Genomic DNA, 19,980 nt, shown 5'->3' on the forward strand with positions numbered 1-19,980 from the left:
ATATTCCAACAGTGGCCTAACCAATGTCCTGTACAGCCGCAACATGACCTCCCAACTCCTGTACTCTGCCCAATAAAGGAAAGCATATCAAACACCTCCTTCACAATCCATCTACCTGTGACTCCACTTTCAAGGAGCTATGAACCTGCACTCCAAGGTCTCTTTGTTCAGCAACACTCCCTAGGACCTTACCATTAAGTGTATAAGTCCTGCTAAGATTTGCTTTTCCAGAATGCAGCATCTTGCATTTATCTGAATTAAACTCCATCTGCCACTTCTTAGCCCATTGGCCCATCTGATCCAGATCCTTTTTTAAGCTGAGGTAATCCTCTTCACTGTCCACTACACCTCCAATTTTGGTGTCATCTGCAAACTTACTAACTGTACCTCTTATGCTTGCATCCATTTATGTAAATGACAAAAAGTAGAGGGCCCAGCACCGATCCTTGTGGCACTCCACTGGTCACAGGCCTCCAATCTGAAAAACAACCGTCCACCACCACCCTCTGTCTTCTACCTTTGAGCCAGTTCTGTATCCAAATGGCTAGTTCTCCCTGTATTCCATGAGATCTAACCTTGCTAATCAGTCTCCCATGGGGAACTTTGTCAAACGCCTTACTGAAGTCCATATAGATCACATTTACTGCTCTTCCCTCATCAATCTTCTTTGTTACTTCTTCAAAAAACTCAACCAAGCCTGTGAGACATGATTTCCCAAGCACAAAGCCATGTTGACTATCCCGAATCAGTCCTTGCCTTTCCAAATACATGTACATCCTGTCCCTCAGGATTCCCTCCAACAACTTGCCCACAACCGAGGTTAGGCTCACCGGTATATTGTTCCCTGGCTTGTCTTTACCGCCCTTCTTAAACAGTAGCACCATGTTGGCCAACCTCCAGTCTTCTGGCACCTCACCTGTGACTATTGATGATACAAATATCTCAGCAAGGGGCCCAGCAATCACTTCTCTAGCTTCCCACAGAGTTCTCGGGTCCACCTGATCAGGTCCAATTAGGTTCACGCTTGGCTATCATTATTAAAATTTGTCATTGTTCTACTTGGGATCAGTCATGCGCCACTCTTAATGCATCCTCTGCAGTGTTTAAACATACTTTGACATGGAAGAGATCATGTGTCTGACAAGTGTTTCTCACCGGTCAGTGTGAAAGTGGAACCATTGAAAGGATAACAAGCAACGACCCAGCTAAACCATCACTTCAGAGTTTCCCTTCAACCCACTACCATAACATCACTATGTTAACTTGCTTAACTCCATTGTCACTGGCCCCATGGAAGTGTACTCACAAGGAACGCAGAAGATAGCTCACTATTATCTTCTCAGGGCAACTAAGGACACACAATGCATATGACCTTATCAAGTCAACCAAATCCACACAGCAATATTTTCAATTAATTTGAAGTGGAGAAGTCTGCAGCATGATCTATGACAATCTCCTGGATGGTTGCAGTACACAGTATGAATTGCTACCTGTGGGAAGTGGGTAAACCAATATAATTGGATGGGGAAGAGAGACAAGGTCTTTTCCCTGGAGTGGAGAGTCCAGAACTAGAGGGCATAGGGTGAGAGGGGAAAAGATTTAAAAGGGATCTAAGGTGCAACTTTTTCACACAGAAGTTGGTGCGTGTATGGAATGAGCTGCCTGAGGGAGTGGAGGAGGCCGGTACAATTATAACATTTAAAAGGCATCTGGATGGGTATATGAATAGGAAGGGTTTAGAGGGATATGGGCAAAGTGCTGGCAAATGAGACTAGATTAATTTAGGATATCTGATTAGCGTGGATGAGTTGGACCTAAGGGTCTGTTTCCGTGCTGTACACCTCGATGACAATGTGATTATTAAACAATTCTGTGTAAAAGCACTGGAACTCTCATTCCCACCTCTTTTGAAATCCAGCAGGAACCAACGATAGCAGAAGTAGAAGTGGGTATAATCTCCATTCTGATGCATTAACTCAAAGAGCTCAGAATCCAAAATCTGAAAAAGGGTTTAAGATAGTATTATGGTTCAGTATGATGACCGGTATCAACTTTGTGTAACATGCATCAAATCCTATGTACTGATTGTAAAAATCAAGATATGGCAACTCAGTTGTTTTATGCCACAGTATTTCTATTAATGTCAACAGTTCCCTAACACAAAAGGATTTTGCAATGCTGCTTATAGAGAGCTGGGGGGAGTAGGTGAAGAGAGGTTCCATCAGCAACTACAATTTTGAAAATGAAAATCCCATTTTCTCAGCTGGCAGTTAATATTATCTTTAGCTATGAATCCACTAAACTTCTGTACAGGCCCCGTATACAACCTACCTAACACAGACAGATAGTCAAAGTCACAATCATGCTTTTTAAACAACAAATATGCACAGCTGCTTTTCTACACCATCTGACACATTGTACAACTTGTACACTTTCAAGCCTAACACTTCATGAGTAAAAGTTGGATTGAAATACAAAGAGAGGGGAACATTAGATGACTTCAAAAAGCAAAATAACTTGGATTATTTAAATCTTTAAAAAGCAAATAACTTACATTCAACTAAATTGACAGCAATAGGGATAGATAGAGTTTACAAAACCAGACAGATGGTTTCAACTGCTTCACCCATCTGGTATTTCCATTTACTGAAACCTTATTTATTGAAGGGAGCTATTGTCAATGTTGATTTTCACCCCTGCTTTGCTAATGGCATTGGCTCCATACCTCACCTAAATGGCCATTAGTCATATAGGTGCTTTCCCTTATTTTAAAAATGGCGAAGTGATTTTTTTGGAGCCCATTCCCAGTTGCCCTGACAAGTTGGCAGTGTGCCTACTAGAACCGCTGTAGTCCTTGTGGTGATGGTGTTAAGGAAAAAACTCCAGAATAACAATCCAGCCAAATGAAGGATGGTAAATGCCCATTTGAAGATGCTGTGTTACTTATGGGGGAGCCACAACCTGCTGCTTTTATCCTTCTCAGAATCAAGAGATGATATTGGAGTAAACTTGGTAAATTGCTGCAGTTTGGCCTGCAGGTTCTGTATCCTGCAACTTCAGTCCTCTTCTGGTGAATATTGAAATAAACTTGGACCACGGTTAATATTACAGCTGGGGGAGATTCTGTGCTGACTCAGCAAGCTGCATGTTACCACATACTAACAAATCCACCTGGCAGGATTGTTTGTCTTCAATTCCTTTCCTACCTCTGCCAGCTTGTTAGCTCTCCTGCCTCACAGTAATTCAGCCCTATAACCATATATATTAAATAACAGCAGAGATCGTGGACTAGAAACAACATATAGACTTCCAGCATTGCTAAGGGATATGGTTTTCCTAAGAACAGTTTATACAGGCTGGCACTTGAAGTTTGGGTCCTTCCTGATCTGAGAGATTAAACTGCTCAGTTGATAAACTACTAGAGGTGGTGATGTCTTACTTATTGATTAACATACCAGTTAATATTTTATCTAACTAAATAAGAGAACAACGAGCATTGGTGTTTGGGAAGGCACTATGAAAACTTTACTTAAAATTTCATTCATGGGATGCGGGTGTCATTGGCAACATCAGCATTTATTGCCCATCTATAATGCTCAAGAAAGTGGTGGTGAGTAGCCTTCTTTATACTTGAATGACTTGTTAGTCATTTAAAAGTCAACAACATTGCTATCAAATTGCAGGATTCATTCCTCAAATCGAATCTATGAAACAGATGGATTTTTATAACAATTTATTAGTTACATTGTAACTATTGCTGGCAGTGGTCCCTGTGTTTTACTTTTTATTTCAGGTTCATTAACTGACTTTAAATTCCCCAGCTGTCATAGTGGAATATTGGCACTCATATTTCATGTTGGTCTGCCCATTCATAAAAACATTGTTGACTCTAATCCTAGTGTCCCATTACCTGTATTAATGATCTCATGTTGGCAAAGTGAGTATCCATGGCACCACCATTTGGGAAGTTCTGATTCATTCTCTTCATTAGCTGAGTAAAGCAGCTGTATGCAATGGGCTCTAAACAAGAAGAAAAAAAGGACACAATAACACTCCTGTCAGAAGTTGGATGACTCTACTGTGACATACTTAATGGTCAGGGTTGTCCAAGTGCACCAATTTCAGCTCCAATCCATTCTTTTTTCAAGATACTGAAACTAAAATAGCTTTTGATGATTCAAGGTCCAGCATTATTTTGGATATTTCTGTATCAGTTAAAGAAAGAAGAAATATGCATTTATATAGCCACTTTCACAACTCAGGGTTTGGCCACCGATAAATTACTTTTGGAATGTAGCCATTTTTGTCATGACAGAAGTACAGCAGCCAATTTCTCCACAGCAAGGTCCCATGAGCATCACTGAGAAATATGGTTGGGCAACTTGATTGAGTGACGTTGGTTTCAGGATGAGTATTGGCTAATGCATCATATCTCCCCTGCTTTTCTTTGAACAGCACATTAATATTAATCAAGAATGCAGACACGGCCTCACAATTTGACATCTCAGCTCATAGTGGGTATCTCCTGTAGTGTAAGTCAAAAAGGGTGGTGCTGAAAAAGCACAAGTGGTCAGGCAGCCACTGAGGAGCAGGAGAGTCAATGTTTTGGGCATAAACCCTTCATCATGAATTTCCTGCAGTGCAGGAAACCCTTCAGTTTTGCACTAAAAGTATCAGTCTAAACCATATGCTCAAATTCTGTATAAATCATTTCCTAAAGTGATCAAACCTAACTCCAGAATATCTGTGCAACCTACATCTTAATTATCATCTCCAGATTAGTCATCCTTCACATGTAGTGCTGTGATACAAACTTTATCACAGCCATCTTTGTAAAGAATCACCAAGAGTTCAGAAATTAAAGCGTTCTGAGAGGTTCATTTTCTGTCTCTATTAATCTTTATAATCATCATTGCTGTCTTTTATAAGAGGTACAAGAGCTTAAATCTCTCTTCAAGGTACATATTTCCACCGAGACATGTACAATGATACCTTAAGATTGCGATATACAATTGTGGCATTTATTCAAGTGCAGTTGCTTATCCATTAAGTAGTGCTTACCACTGTCCAGAATCACCATTAATGGTGCCAAGAGATCACACATTCCCTGAACATAGCCCACATCCAAGTGTTCCCATACATAACTGTAAGGCAAAGAGAGAACAACAATCAGAAATGTGATAGAAGCAAAAAAAAAGAACATATTGAACATCTGTCCAACAGATAGTAGCGAAAACCATACCTGCACATTACAGTCTTCAGTCTTTCTAGGTTGATTGCAGTAAAATACCAGTAATTTCTATCACAACGTTGTACATCCTTATCAATCCGATGCCAATTTAATGATACAGCATCCATCAGTTCTGTCTAAGAGACAAGGAATATTCAAATTGTATTAGTAATTAGAGATAAGTGATTTGATAAATGTATCCTGAACTAAAACACTGAATTCTAATACACCATTCTCCACTGCCTTGGTATGTCACTCCTAATCACAGTTTAATCAGTTATGTTACCCATTTCTTTGGATTCAATGACAGTACTTCAACTGTGTCGTTTCAGTTGTGACTCTCCAGTAGATTGGCAGGTGAGCACTAGATGAGTAACCCAAAGCTCAGGAGTTCAAATCATGAAATACTTTGAAGGCACCAGAACAAAATAATCATAATAGCCAGCAGATTGTTATAAAAGCTCAGATGACTCACATTACCACCCTTCAGGGAATATGGCACTCATACCCAATCTAAATCCAGTCTCACTATGTGGTTTGCTGTTAATTTCCCTGAAGTGAGCCATGCAAGTCATTCATAAATACAGCTTTGCTTTCATTACAGGACCAAAGACAAAAAAAATTAATTGGTACCCTAGTAAATTGATTCAAATCATTGTAATTATTTAAAATTGTGGTAATCAAAGTGACTGAATCACTTCCTGTGGCACAACATAACCTCTGTTTCTTCAATGTTGTCACTTTGCTGGACAACTGGGCCAGTTAAATTTCCAAGAGTAGGTGGAATACATCAATATCTCAAAACAGTCCTAATGGCCTTGGAGAAATATGGATAATTTGCACATCAATCTTAAACTGAGGATCAAATCTCTGATCACACTTGAATAAGGAAGTAAAATGTGGCCCAACAAAAACAGAGACAATGTTAACTTTAACAGATTTAAGATGAGGAATCAAGCGACTTGAAGTAGTCAGAGTAAAACATGGAGGACGGCTGAATAAATGGCTTTGGTGCAAGGTTAAGAACGTAATGGTTCAGCTAATATGGAAAAGGATAATTTCTGATTAAAATCATCAATGAAATAATTAAGTCTTGACAAGAAGAAAATGAGAGGAGATTAGACTGAGTAGTCGACATAAGAATATAATAAATAGTAGCTGGAGTAAACATTTTCACTTTTCAAATCTGCTTTTGTTGTTCAGTAAGATTGTGGGAGATCTTCTATCTTAACCCCATTTTCCTGCATTAGCTGCACACCCCTTGATTTATCCAATAATTTCTCAATCTCTGCCTTAAATATACCCAATGATTGAGCATCGTCAATAGAGAATTGTAAAAATTCCTTTTGAAATATTTCTCCAAGGTAATCAAACATAACCCCAGAATATCTGCTCAGACAACACCTCCAATATCAACCCCAGACTGAATGTCTTTCACCCATGTAGTGCTGCAATAGATACTGACAGTTTATTATGTTCATCTTTGTAATGAATCACCAAGAGCTCATAAATCATTATTTTGTAATGTTTCATTGTCAGTCTATACTAATCTTTGAAGCCTTCAATCCTATTTGTTAAAGGATGTAAAAATACAGTTTTTGATTGAATAAATGACTCGTGGTCTCAGTCCTAAATTGCTGGCCTTTTACTGAGGTTGTGAACCCCAGCCAAATGAAAGCATCATCCCAGCATCTGTGAAGCCCCTTAAAAATTCTGTATATCTCAATGAGATCCAATATCATTCTTCCAAAATGTAGGGAATCCCTCTTCTCATAGGATAGTCTGTTCATCCCAGAAATGAATCGAGTGAACTTTTGTTATACTCTGCTGAAGGCAAGTAAAGCGTTCTTTTGGTGCGTAACAAATGTGACTCTATATTGTTGTAGTAAGGTGTCTACTCAAGCTCCAATCCATTTGTAATAATGGATAACACATCATTTGCTTGCCTAATTATTTGCTGCACAGTGGTCCTCACTTATAGTTGCATTTCTGAAAATCATGACTTTAAACGAATTACTGGCTCCTTGCAAATGTCAACATTTGGTTTCTATGTTTTCTATTTTTAAACAGCAAAACAAATTGCTTCATACTTTTCTGCATATTTCATCTGTAACGTTCTTTGAGTTCTCACTTAACCTGTCCCAATCACCTCTTCACTTATTGTCTCTTCAGAATAGAATCAAAGCCTACTGACCGTGTACGTTGTAGATGGGAAAGATGCGCTGTTTTCCTCGCTCATTATCAAGTCTAACTGAGTGCACAGCTGTTCCTCTGACAATGAGTCCTGAGTTTCAGCATTTTGCAGGTCACTTTTTCTTCTGGAATCAGATTCACTAATACTAGGTGCCTGTTCTTCGACCTTGTGTAAGTCAGTGTTATCTTCTTCCTCTAACACACCTTCTTCCATGCACAAACTTTGATCATCAGTACTTGAAAGGATTCGGGAATGTCCTGATGTGACAGAATAATTCCTTGATGAAGGCAGTCCAGAATCAGGAGAGTCAAACTCCATTGATGGTCTCTCTTCAACTGCTGCAGTTGGGGTGTCAATGTTTACTACTGTTGTCATTACATCATCCACCAATTTAAAGGCTTTCTCTCCCTGGTCCACTTCATCAACAGAAATGAAGACCTAAACAGGATATTAAAAGGAATGACATTGTAAAACTAAGTTTCCATGTGAATAATGAAGCGAAGCAGAGAAATCTCTCTAGGGGCAGAATGCCTTAAAATTAAAATCAAAAATGTATGTAAAACTCCCCACTGCCAATCTAGTTAGGGATACCATATGTACGAGGAGATTATTTTAAAAATATTATCTGCAGTTGGAGGAAGAACCTAAAATCAAAATTGCAACTTGCATTTTAGATAATGATGGTGGACTTGTGCATTTCCAACTTTTTGTTTACTTGTTAGATTTCAAGCATTTGCAGTATTTATTCTTTATATCATCTGGAACCAAGGAGGAAAATCCTTGCCACCAACTACAGTCCTCCTGCCATCAACTAAGCGATGTGCTTATAATTTCATCATTAACGGCATTCTAGCATATTGTCTGACTGATTCCATAAGGAATACATGATAAGGGATCAGCTCAGTCTCAGGCTTGTTGGGCTGAGAACAAGTCACTCCCAAAGTTGACTTTATTACATTTCCTTTCTTTCATCAGGGAGAACAGTCAGCTTTTGCATACTTGAGAAACACACTTTAGAATTGGAAATGTTATGAAATCAGAAATCATGGAAGGTTGTCAAATGCATAGTTTGAGGAAGGCTATGGAGAATGGGGAAGGGCCATGCATTGGAGAGGCACAAAGGGCTTCTGCCAGGATACTCAGGAAGGTCTGTGGAGGAAAGAGTGAACACATGCTATTCTGCTCTCCAACACTGCTTAATAGATTTTAGGCTTTTTATTCATTCTTGGCATGTGGGCATCGCTGGCAAACCCAGCATTTATTTGGTGCAGGAATATCTGCACTGCTGTTTCATGAGGCCTGGGTTCATGCCCCACCTGGTCCAGAGGTGTGCAATAATATCTCTGAATAGGCTGGTCAGAAAATATCTCCACACAGCTGTTAGGAAAGGGTTCTAGGATTTTGACCCAACTGATAGAAAAGGAATGGTGATTTAGCTCCAAGTCAAGATGACGTACAACTTGGAGGGAATTTGCAGGTGGTGCTGTTCATGTGTCAACTGCACATGGCCTTGTAGGGAGAAAGGATCACATGCTTGTAAAGTGCCTTGGTGAGTTGCTTCAAAGGCTGAGTACGAGAGAAAGCTAGTTAGTAATGTAAAACAGATAGTGAGAGTTCCTATAAGTATTCCAATAAGAAAAGAGTAACTAAGACCAGAGACAGAGACACAGTTCTCTGGAAGGACATTCAAATTAAAACAAACACTGCAGTTGCCAAAGATTTAAAATAAAAGCAGAAATTGCTGAAAAACCCAGCTGGTCTGGTAGCATCTGTGGATAGAGAAACAGATTTAATGCTTTGAGTTCAATATGACTTTTTATTTACACAAAGTGTTTGGAGAAATGGTCATGGAAAACAAATAAATCATGGAGCCTTTAAACAGTTTTGTTTTTGTTTGCCTTCATGGTAGAAGACTTAGAAAATGTCCCAAATGAAAAGGTGACCGTAAAGGATGAACTTAAAACAATCACCATCATCAGGGAAAAAGTGCTAGGAAAAATCTTGTACCTAAAGGCTGAAATGGCCCCAGGACAGGATGGTCTGCACCATAGGGTTGTAAAAAGAGTAGCAGCACCGGCACAAACTCAGGGCTACCCAATTAAATCAGTTTGTAGTGTCCTAACATCGAGCTGCACAATGAGCATTTATTAAGAAGTATGGTTATTGTTATACACTATCTTCCTCCTTTAGATTTATGGTTTTTATTTACGAATACTGAAATGTTGTGATTAAGTGATTGTCCACAAACATCTTACCATATCAACTTCTGATGTTCAAAATCTACCAATTTGCAGGCTTGTGCCAATACATAATCTAGGACTGCCAAACTGTCTTAAAATCCAACTGGTTTCATAATGCTCTCTGGGAGGAGAGAATGCCAATCCTGACGTGTCTGGCCTCCATTTAATTCTATCTTGCAGGACATGATTTAATTACTTCTGAAGCTATTAATTTGTCAAAATAATCATTACAAGGGAGGACAACTGCCACATTCTTATGGCAAATATGGGTGAAAAATAAACATGGCCTTTCCAGAGTCACCCACAAAACAAGACTGAAGAGCTCACTGATACCAATGGTTAACACAATCAACAAATGTGATACACAAAATACTTTACGTCATTGCTGATGCTGGAATCTTGATGAATCAGACGTTGCACATGACTATCTATGCTGCTACCCGATGAAAATTTGGCCAAGATTGCTGAATGAGTTTCCCGGTCTCTTCGCTTGACGACCAACTCACAGGCCTTCCACTCTGCCATTACACTTCTGTACTTGGCAGCGATATCTTCATCCACCTGTGGGACAAGCCCAGGAATCAATGCAATTAATCAGAGACTGAGATACATCTATGCACATATTCTGCTATTAGTGTTTTTGAAACAACCAACTGCTTTTAACAAAAGGTGGAGTTCTGGAGTTCTGTCTTCATCAATGACACTATCTTACAGCATCTCATAAGGATTGTTGGGACATGATGTACACATATCTTTAAGACTATGCATTTTAAAGTGCTGTCAATCATTATCTACCTCAACAGGAAATGATGCATTACTCCCATGCCTTGTTAGTTTGTCTGAAGCAGCAGTGATAGAGATATATTCTGCATGATTCCGATTGATCATTACTTATATACGGTTTAAATCTTCAACTAAGTAACTCATACTACGGTTTCACCAATCCTTATTTACAATTTATGTCTAAAAAAAGGATGTATTACCAATCATGTAGCTTAACATGCAATTTCCAAAAATCTTGAAAGGTCCATTTAAATTCTCTTTTCTAATGATCAACGACAGCTTCTTCAAGCACATTATCCATTTAGAGGGTTTTTAAAAAATTTAGGTGCGGGCAAAGCCTCTATTTCAGCCAATATAGCCTCATCAGTCTTGTGTACTCCTCACTAAAGCAATTTATTGTCACAGATTGCTACATTTCCACTGCCTTTTGGAACTTTATGTGGAATTACAATATTTGAGTAGCAAAGGAAATGTAAATTTACAGGAAATATCAAAAGATAAAGCAACAAACCACCTAACCTGTTCAGTATCGGAGGAATTCTAATGTTGGATACAGAACTCTTAGCTGAAAATGTGTTGCTGGAAAAGCACAGCAAGTCAGGCAGCACCCAAGGAACAGGAGAATCGACGTTTCGGGCATGAGCCCTTCTTCCTGAAGAAGGGCTCATGCCCGAAACGTCGATTCTCCTGCTCCTTGGATGCTGCCTGACCTGCTGTGCTTTTCCAGCAACACATTTTCAGCTCTGATCTCCAGCATCTGCAGTCCTCACTTTCTCCTAAAGAAATCTTAACCCATTTCAGCTACTCATTGTCAGCAAGCATTTCTAAGTCAGCTCCATCATAGATTAGTTACAGTGTATAGTCTGACAGGATTAGATACAAGAAGGTAAACACAAGAAGGCTATTCCCCAATGACCAGAATCCCAGAACCAGGGGTCACAGATTAAGGATATGGGCTTCTGATTTAGGATTATGATGAGGAGAACTTTCTTCACCAGAGAGTCGTGGACCTGTGGAATTCCCTGCCACAGAAAGCAACTGAGACCAAAACACAGAATGTTCCCAAAACAGAGTTAGACACACGTTTTTTAGGGGTAAAGAGATCAAAGAGTATGAGGAGAAAGTGGAAACAGGGTATTGAGATGGACAACCAGCCATGATCATATTGAATGACACAACAGTTTGGAAGGACTGAATGGCCTACTCCTGCTCCTATTTTCTATGGTTCTAATGTTTCTTTAAACTCAGTCTCCACTATGCTTTGATTTCCAACTATGAGAAGAGCAGCCCCTGGAACGGCACATGGTATTTTCAGCTTTTTGACTCATTCAAGTCCAATTGATTTATACAGTGAAGTGTTGATTACATACCTGGTCCATGTCCTGTTTACTCATACCAAACTTGTAGTGTCCCAGGAGGAAGGGCCAAACATCTTTCCTTATTTCATGCTGGACTCCTCCATAATAAACTAGTCTCAGCAGCTCCAATTTTTTGTAGTTCTAAGAATAAAAATATCAAACTGTGATTTTTCTATGACTTTATGATTCTATTTTTACTTTAATTATTAAAATTACTTGTAGTAGAATTTTTGTGGAACCATACATGTCTGGCTTTCAGATATATTTCTCGGTAAAGCCAAAATGTTAAGTCTCATTTTTTACAATTTCTTTTCTTTCTCTTACTTTCGATTGCCCTTTATTATGCTCAAATCTTTATGCCTGTGGTCAGCTCATTGTCTTAACTGTTTTCAAATGGCTATGCTACTTGGTTAAATAAGTCCACCTGCAACTAAGATGGCTACCAGGCAGAAACCACCTATGCTTATGAACAGCAATGTATATTCTTTCAGTGTTTACTAATTAAGTCATCTTCTAGTCCAGACAAGACACAAAAGGTTAGATCTCCAAGTTGGTGGTCTCAGACAGGCAAGCAGCTAAAACATTACAATTTGCTAGGATTGCTGAGTTGGGAAGGAAAGGAAAGTATAATGGTTCCGACTCTTGATCGCCAGCACAGCAACACCTACGGTCAATAGATGTATGTGAAAATTACATATGTGCAATATTGGGCTGTCTACTGCTTCCTTTTTCCCAGGTTCTTGTGTTGTAAGGAGATCAAAGATTACAGGGAGAAGACAGGAAAATGGAGTTGAGAAACATGTCAGCCATGATTGGCTGGAGCAGGCTTGATGGGCCAAATGGCCTAATTCTGCTTCTATATAACAGGATTGTTTTCAACCATAAGAGAAATAATCAGGACCAATTACCAAACAGTAGATGGCAAGCCAAGAAGGAGTGTGTCTTCAGAAGAGGAGAGAAGAATATTAAGGGGAGGAAAATAACTTCAAAAATGAAATATTCTTCTACTCATAATTGTTCTTCACAAAAAAAAATGTTCTGATTGTGTTTGGAAGTGGTGGTGATGGACCCTGAAGCACATGTCACATAGCCCACTGGCTATTTGGACTGGAACAACCATTTCTCCACACCTTACACAGGGAGCACCCTAGCCTCAGAGGAATAAACAGACTGTTTATGCTAATACATTCTTTACTCAACTCATTTGATCCTGCCATGCACATACTTCAAGAATGATAATTAATTAATTACAGATCAGAAGGAGGAATTCTGGTTAATTTGTTGCCTTCTCAGCTGTCCTACCTTCCTATCTTTCTCATACTTATTCCAAACTTCTCCAGTCAGTCCGCCTGTAGCTTCACATGGCTTGTCAGGAGGAATAATGGTATGATTCACAAGGGCTGATAGATGTGTACGGACTGTAGAGAGGTGTCGGCAGTAAGCAAGCCCTGGGTGCAGAATCACAAAAGTCTTAATGTTTATCTTCCTTAGAACAAAAGAACAGTAATGCACTATCACATTCACATAAAGGCATCCACCAGACCATACACACCTATAACTAAAGCAAGTGATAAAAAGCAGTAAGGGATAAACTCATAAACCATCAGAGCTTCAGCAATAACTTTTAGCATCTAAGCTTCTCAATTAAATTACAGAGTATTAGAGCAGAATTTACATATTAGCATTCATTGTTAGCCAAGTATAATTCTAGCTATACCATTTGGTTAATAACATCAACAGTGATGCTAATTAACCAGTCATAATGATATTAATGAATGCTACACAATCTATATTAGCTGATACATCATGCAAATTTGGATTTAAAATAACTTCTAAATATCTTACACTACCTTCCACAGCATCTGTCACTCACTACTGAATATTCTTACTGTGTACTTACATCCATAAAATGCCCTTGAAACAATTTGCCTCTTCATGTTCTCACAGAGCATCTTTAAGGGAGTCCTAAGATAGAAGAATCAAAATATTTGCAAGAGGATTTAATCTTGTGAGATCATTCCTATTTGTGCATTAACACCAGGGGCTGAAGATGTTTATTCTCCACATCCTAGACAGAAATTATAAGGGCTATCTAAGAGAAACGTTTCTTATCATATGCAAATTTTGTTGACATACAGCATATAGTCTATTGTTCTATCCACTATGCTGCCTTCTCTCCCACGCATATGTTAATTCATTCAAAAGCCAGTTGAAGTAGGAAACTGGACAGCAATCTTTTACATAGTGTATTTACAGAATGCAATGTTACAAATGTCTCCTTCTTCTTTAACCACTATTCAGTGTTTCAGAAATGTCTCTTTATAATTACTTTAATCAACCTGTTCAGAAATGTTCTGACACATATCTGGGACAGGTGTAACTTGAATCTGCACTTTCTGGCTCAGAGGTAGGGACTCTACCATTGTGTCACAAGAGCCCTGTTCCTTAAGCCCAGTTCCTCAACAACGCAATCAACATAGTACTAAGACTCTAGCTCAACATGGTCAATCTTCACTGATTCAGAAGTAAGCAGCATCCAGAAAAAGTATAATCAGAAGGCTGCACTCTTGGCCAATATTTGAGTATGTTGACAAAAATATTTGTCATAGTCAGATGCAACTATAATTAGACTAAAATCACAATGTCAATTTGTACTTCCTTTAAATAAAACAGTCAATCCAATAAATTTTGTGCCAGCAACAAGTCTAGTCGATGATTTGTTTGAATTACTGATCCACATTGGATCCACATAGGGGTGGTACAGTGGCTCAGTGGTTAGCACTGCAGCCTCACAGCACCAGGGACCTGGGTTCGATTCCTGCCTCAGGCGACTGTGTGGAGTTTGCACATTCTCCCAGTATCTGCATGGGTTTCCTCTGGGTGCTCCGGTTTCTCCCACATTCCAAAGATGTGCAGGTTAGGTGAATTGGCCATGCTAATTTACCAAGTACTCTTCAGAGGGTCGGTGTGGACTTGCTGGGCTGAAGGGCCTGTTTCCATACTGTAGGGATTCTAATCTAATCTAGACATTGAAAACCCTACTTCAGAGCAGCAAGTGGTGCTACTATTTACTTCAGTATCACTGGGCCAGAAAAAGACAGCAAAGCCAAGGTTGTTGAGTAGTAAACAACTCCCTTTTCATTGTATGAACTGACTACAAAGATAGACATTTTGCCTTTTCTTGTCCAGTAATTTCTATGTTCCTGCTCTCAATCATTTCCAGTGAATCATGCTAGAAAATGCACACATTTGAATATTAAGAGCGAGCAATGGATAGGACATGAGTCCTGAGGTCATGCTGCAGTTGTATAAGACTCTGGTGCGGCCGCATCTGGAATATTGTGTGCAGTTTTGGTCGCCATACTATAGGAAGGATGTGGAGGCACTGGAACGGGTGCAGAGGAAGTTTACCAGGATGTTGCCTGGTATGGTAGGAAAATCCTATGAGGAAAGGCTGAGGCACTTGGGGTTGTTTTCTTTGGAGAAAAGAAGGTTTAGGGGTGATTTGATAGAGGTGTACAAGATGATTAGGGGGTTAGATAGGGTTGACAGTGAGAACCTTTTTCCACGTATGGAGTCAGCTATTACAAGGGGGCATAGCTTTAAATTAAGGGGGGGTAGATATAGGACTGATGTTAGGGGTAGGTTCTTCACTCAGCGAGTCGTAGGATCATGGAATGCCCTGCCAGTAGCAGTAGTGGACTCTCCCTCTTTATGGGTATTTAAGCGGGCATTGGATAGGTATATGGAGGATAGTGGGTTAGTGTAGGTTAGGTGGGCTTTGATCGGCGCAACATCGAGGGCCGAAGGGCCTGTACTGCGCTGTATTGTTCTATGTTCTATGTTCTATGACTCAACATGGTTGGTTCATCTGCTGGTCAGCTGTGAAAAATGAACATCTGACAGAGGCAGAGATCTACTAGTACCCTCAATATTTTTCCTGATAGGAGTCGGGTTCTTCAGGAAAGCTTTGTAATTGCATCTCATCCAATTTTCCACTTCCCGAGCTCTTACGTCTATGTACCTGTTTCTAAGGTCTCGGATTGCATGACTCAATTCATAGCCAGAAAACAAATTGATTCCAAAGCTTCCACAGTCCTTTCCCAAAGATAAATAACCAGGAGTTATGGAATTACCTTCATTTGTTGTACAAGAACTCTGTCACCAATACAGATGATAGATTCTATCATGATGGAGCCTGAGAGCTCAAAGCAAGATCAAGACAACCAGGTACATTCAACAGAATAATCACAGAGGAACTCCCCCTGTGCCCTGGCCAACATTCTGCCATCAACCAAAAACATTAAAAAATCCATTGCTATTTGGGAAGATTGGTGGTGGATGCACTGGTCAACATCATGATAAGTCATTATAACTCAAAGTAATTAATTGGTTGCACATCCTTCTATTCTAACTTACTATCTATGAAAAATTTTCCTTATGTTCTAATAAGTCACATAGGTAATGCTGGAATTAAGGTTAATTTATTATTTTGCAAAACCCGTGCATGTAATTGAAAGTTGTTCCTCTCAGGAAAGCTCTAATGAAATATTGTCCTGTTTTCTTTACCTGTCATTTCCACAGCTACAACAGTTGGGTATGTCAAAGGGAGAACCACTGGTCGAGCAGGATAAACAAGAAGAACCTTGGCTACACAGATCTCCCAGTTGCCAAGGAAACTGATTTGTGCTGTATCCATGTATTTCCAACAATTCATTAGGATCTGAAAAAGAAAATAAAATTTGGCATGCATTTTAGAGGAACTTTCATTCCCCCACCCTCCCACCTCACTTCAAAAATAACGCAGAGTAACACTAGCTATTTTAGATCAAAAGTTACAGAACAACTTTGGTGATAAGGTTAATTGAAAAACTGTATTTTACAGTTGCACTTTAGTTTAAAAATAACTAATGAAGATAAAATTCTCTAAACAAGTAGTTTTAGTGTTTGGACGTGCAATCTCTCTCAATTTTGATGACTCTCTAAACCTTTCAATGTTATTAAAATCCAAATCTTTTGTGCTTTCCTTTAGAATTCTATGTTCAGGGACTAACTTCTTGCAGGAATCAAGAGATTTATTTCTGGAGTTTATCTTGGTATTATGCTTGGGCTCATTATGTAGGTTAGTGGGTACAATCATCTGAGGTGGCAGGAATCACAGCTGCGAACTGGAGACCCTACTTCCTCTTTCAGGGATGGCTCACTGAACGACAAAGTCTTACATAAGAAATCCACTTGTAAAATGAAGTTAGAGACCAAAAAAAAATTGCAGATGCTGGAAACCAAAGTAGACAGCCAGGAGGCTGGAAGAACACAACAAACCAGGCAACATCAGGAGATGTAGGAGTCAACGTTTCGGGTATAATCCTTCTTCAGGATCTGAAGGGTTATGCCGGAAATGTTGACTTCTCCACCTCCTGGTGCTGCCTGGCTTGCTGTGTTCTTCCAGCCTCATGCCAGTCTACATTAAAATGAAAGCACATGGGATTGTAGGTAGTGTATTGAGATAGATAGAAAATTGGATGGCAGAAAGGAAGCTAAGAATGGGAATAAATGGGACTTTCTTCAAATGTAGGCAGTGACTGGAGGGGTACCATAGGGATCAGTGCTAAGTTCCCAGTTATTCACAACGTATATTCATGATTTGGATGAGTGAACTAAACTTAATATCTCTAAATTTGCAGATGACACAAACTGGATGGGTGGACAAGCTGTGAGGAGGATGCTGAGATGCTTCATTGTGAATTCAACAAGTCCATCGAGTGGGTAGATACATGGCAGATGAAGTACAATAAAGTCATACCGCATGGAAACAGACCCTTTGGTCCAACCAGTCCATGCCAACTATGTTCCCAAACCAAACTAGTCCCACCTGCCTGCGCTTGGCCCATATCCCTCCAAACCTTTCCTATTCCTGTATTTATCCAAATGTCTGCATCCACCACTTTCTGTGTCAGTTCATTATACACACTAACCACTCTCTGTCTAAAATATTTGTCCCTCATGTCCTTTTTAAATCTTTCTACTCTCACCTTAAAAATATGCCATCTAGTTTTAAACTCCCCCAACCTAGGGAAAAACCCCTTGTCTTTCACCTTGTCTTCCCTCATGATTTTATAAACCTCAATAACGTCATCCCTCAACCTCTACACTCCAGTGAAAAAAGTCCCTTTCCAGTCTATTTTTTATATCTCAAACCCTCCATTTCTGACAACATCCTGGTAAATCTTTTCTAACACTCTTCAGTTTAATAATAACTACAGGGATGGCTCACTGAACGACAAAGTCTTACATAAGAAATCCACATGTAAAATGAAGTTAGAGACCAAAAAAAAACTGTAGATGCTGGAAACCAAAGTAGACAGCCAGGAGGCTGGAAGAACACAACAAACCAGGCAACATCAGGAGATGGAGGAGTCAACGTTTCGGGTATAATCCTTCTTCAGGATCTGAAGGAGGGTTATACCGGAAACGTTGACTTCTCCACCTCCTGATGCTGCCTGGCTTGCTGTGTTCTTCCAGCCTCCTGCTGGTCTACATTAAAATGAAAGCACATGGGATTGTAGGGCGAGTAGAACTACACACAGCATTCCAAAAGAGGCCCTCCAACATCTTGCACAATCTCAACATGACGTCCAAACTCCTATACTCAAAGGTCTGAGCAATGAAGGCAAGTGTGCTAAATATCTTCTTAACCACTCTATTGATCGATAATGCAAATTTCAAAGAATTACGTACCTGAACCCGTAGGTCTCTCTCTCTCTCTCCAAAACTATCCAGGGTTCTACCATCAACTGTATAAGTCTTGTCCTTGTTTGGATTTTCAAAAAAAACAATACCTCATATTTATCCAAATTAAACTCCATCTGCTACTTCTCAGCTCATTGACCCAATTGATCAAGATCTCTATAATCTTAGATAACCTTCTTCACTGTCCACTATACCACAAATTTTAGTGTCATCTGCAAACTTTAATAACCGTGCCTCTGAAATAAATGATTTGAATGAGAACATAGATGACAACCAAAACTGGACTCAGTACCAATCCCTGTAGAACAGCACTGCTCAGAGGCCTCCAGTCTGAAAAACAACCCTCCACTACCACCCACTGTCTCCTTCCATGAAGCCAATTTTGTATCCAATTAGCAAGCAAACCCTGAACTCCATGTGGTCTAACTTTATTAATTAGTCTACCATGTGGAACCTTGTCAAAGGCTTTATTAAAGTCCAAGTAAAAAATGTCTGCTGCTCTGCCATCAATCTTTTTGGTTACTTCAATAAAAAAGACTCAATCCAGTTTGTGAGACATGATTTTCCTACTAAGTGGATACAGGTGAGGTAATCCACATTGAGAGCAAAAGCAAGAAGGTGGATTATCTGAATGGTTACAAATTGAGAAAGGGGAATGTGCATTGAGACCTGGGTGTCCTCGTACACAAGTCGTTGAAAGTAAGCATGTGGTGCAACAGGCACTATGTTGGTCTTCATAGAGAGAAGATTCCAGTACAGGAACAGGGATGTCTTGATGCAACTTTACAGGGCTTGATGAAATGATACCTGGAAAATTGTGCAGTTTTGATCTTATTTGAGGAAGGGTGGATGTTCTAGCTATTCAGAGAGTGCAGGTCAGGATTACCAGACTGACTCCCGAAACAGCAGGACAGATGTACAAAAGAGGTTGAATCAGTTAGGGTTATATTCACCGGAGTTCTGAAGAATAAAGGGTATCTCATAGAAAGCTATGAAATTCTAACAGGACTAGACACAGTAGATGCAGGAAGGGTGTTCCTGATAACGGGGGAGTCCAGAACCAGGGGTAGCAATCTAATGACAGGGAGTAAGTCATTTAAGACTGAGATAAGGCGAGATTTCTTCCCACCAGAAGTTGGCAAGCCTGTAAAATTGTGTATCACAGAATGCAGCCAAGGACAAAACATTGTACGATTTCAAGAAAGAGTTGGATAAAGTACTTGGGGCTAAAGGGCCAAAGGATATGGGGAGAAGGCAGGAACAAGTTATGAAGTTAGATAGTCATCCATGATCATAATAAATGGTGGAGCAGGCTCAATGGGCCAAATGGACTGCTCCTGCTTTTATTTCCTATGTTCCTGTGTCACATACCAAGCATGCATTCATGAAGCTATGAGTGAGTCTTCTTCTCTGGAATCAAGACTC

At 39.6% G+C, this 19,980-nt stretch overlaps 1 protein-coding gene across 2 annotated transcripts in view; it reads right to left on the reverse strand.

The window, feature by feature from the left end:
- The window catches only part of sgsm2 (small G protein signaling modulator 2), a 217,866-nt gene that overhangs the window by 11,529 nt on the left and 186,357 nt on the right, over window positions 1–19,980 (reverse strand). For both annotated transcript variants that reach the window (XM_072589864.1, XM_072589862.1), the window contains 10 exons: window positions 16,375–16,528; window positions 13,706–13,770; window positions 13,108–13,253; window positions 11,818–11,946; window positions 10,043–10,225; window positions 7,425–7,862; window positions 5,243–5,367; window positions 5,062–5,144; window positions 3,911–4,020; window positions 1,903–1,999 (listed from right to left, as the gene is read on the reverse strand). In XM_072589864.1, coding sequence (XP_072445965.1) covers window positions 1,903–1,999; window positions 3,911–4,020; window positions 5,062–5,144; window positions 5,243–5,367; window positions 7,425–7,862; window positions 10,043–10,225; window positions 11,818–11,946; window positions 13,108–13,253; window positions 13,706–13,770; window positions 16,375–16,528 — 1,530 coding nt within the window. The remainder of the gene's footprint in view (window positions 1–1,902; window positions 2,000–3,910; window positions 4,021–5,061; window positions 5,145–5,242; window positions 5,368–7,424; window positions 7,863–10,042; window positions 10,226–11,817; window positions 11,947–13,107; window positions 13,254–13,705; window positions 13,771–16,374; window positions 16,529–19,980) is intronic.

The sequence above is a fragment of the Chiloscyllium punctatum genome, chromosome 19 (assembly GCF_047496795.1).
Source record: "Chiloscyllium punctatum isolate Juve2018m chromosome 19, sChiPun1.3, whole genome shotgun sequence".
In the NCBI taxonomy this organism is placed as follows: domain Eukaryota; kingdom Metazoa; phylum Chordata; class Chondrichthyes; order Orectolobiformes; family Hemiscylliidae; genus Chiloscyllium; species Chiloscyllium punctatum.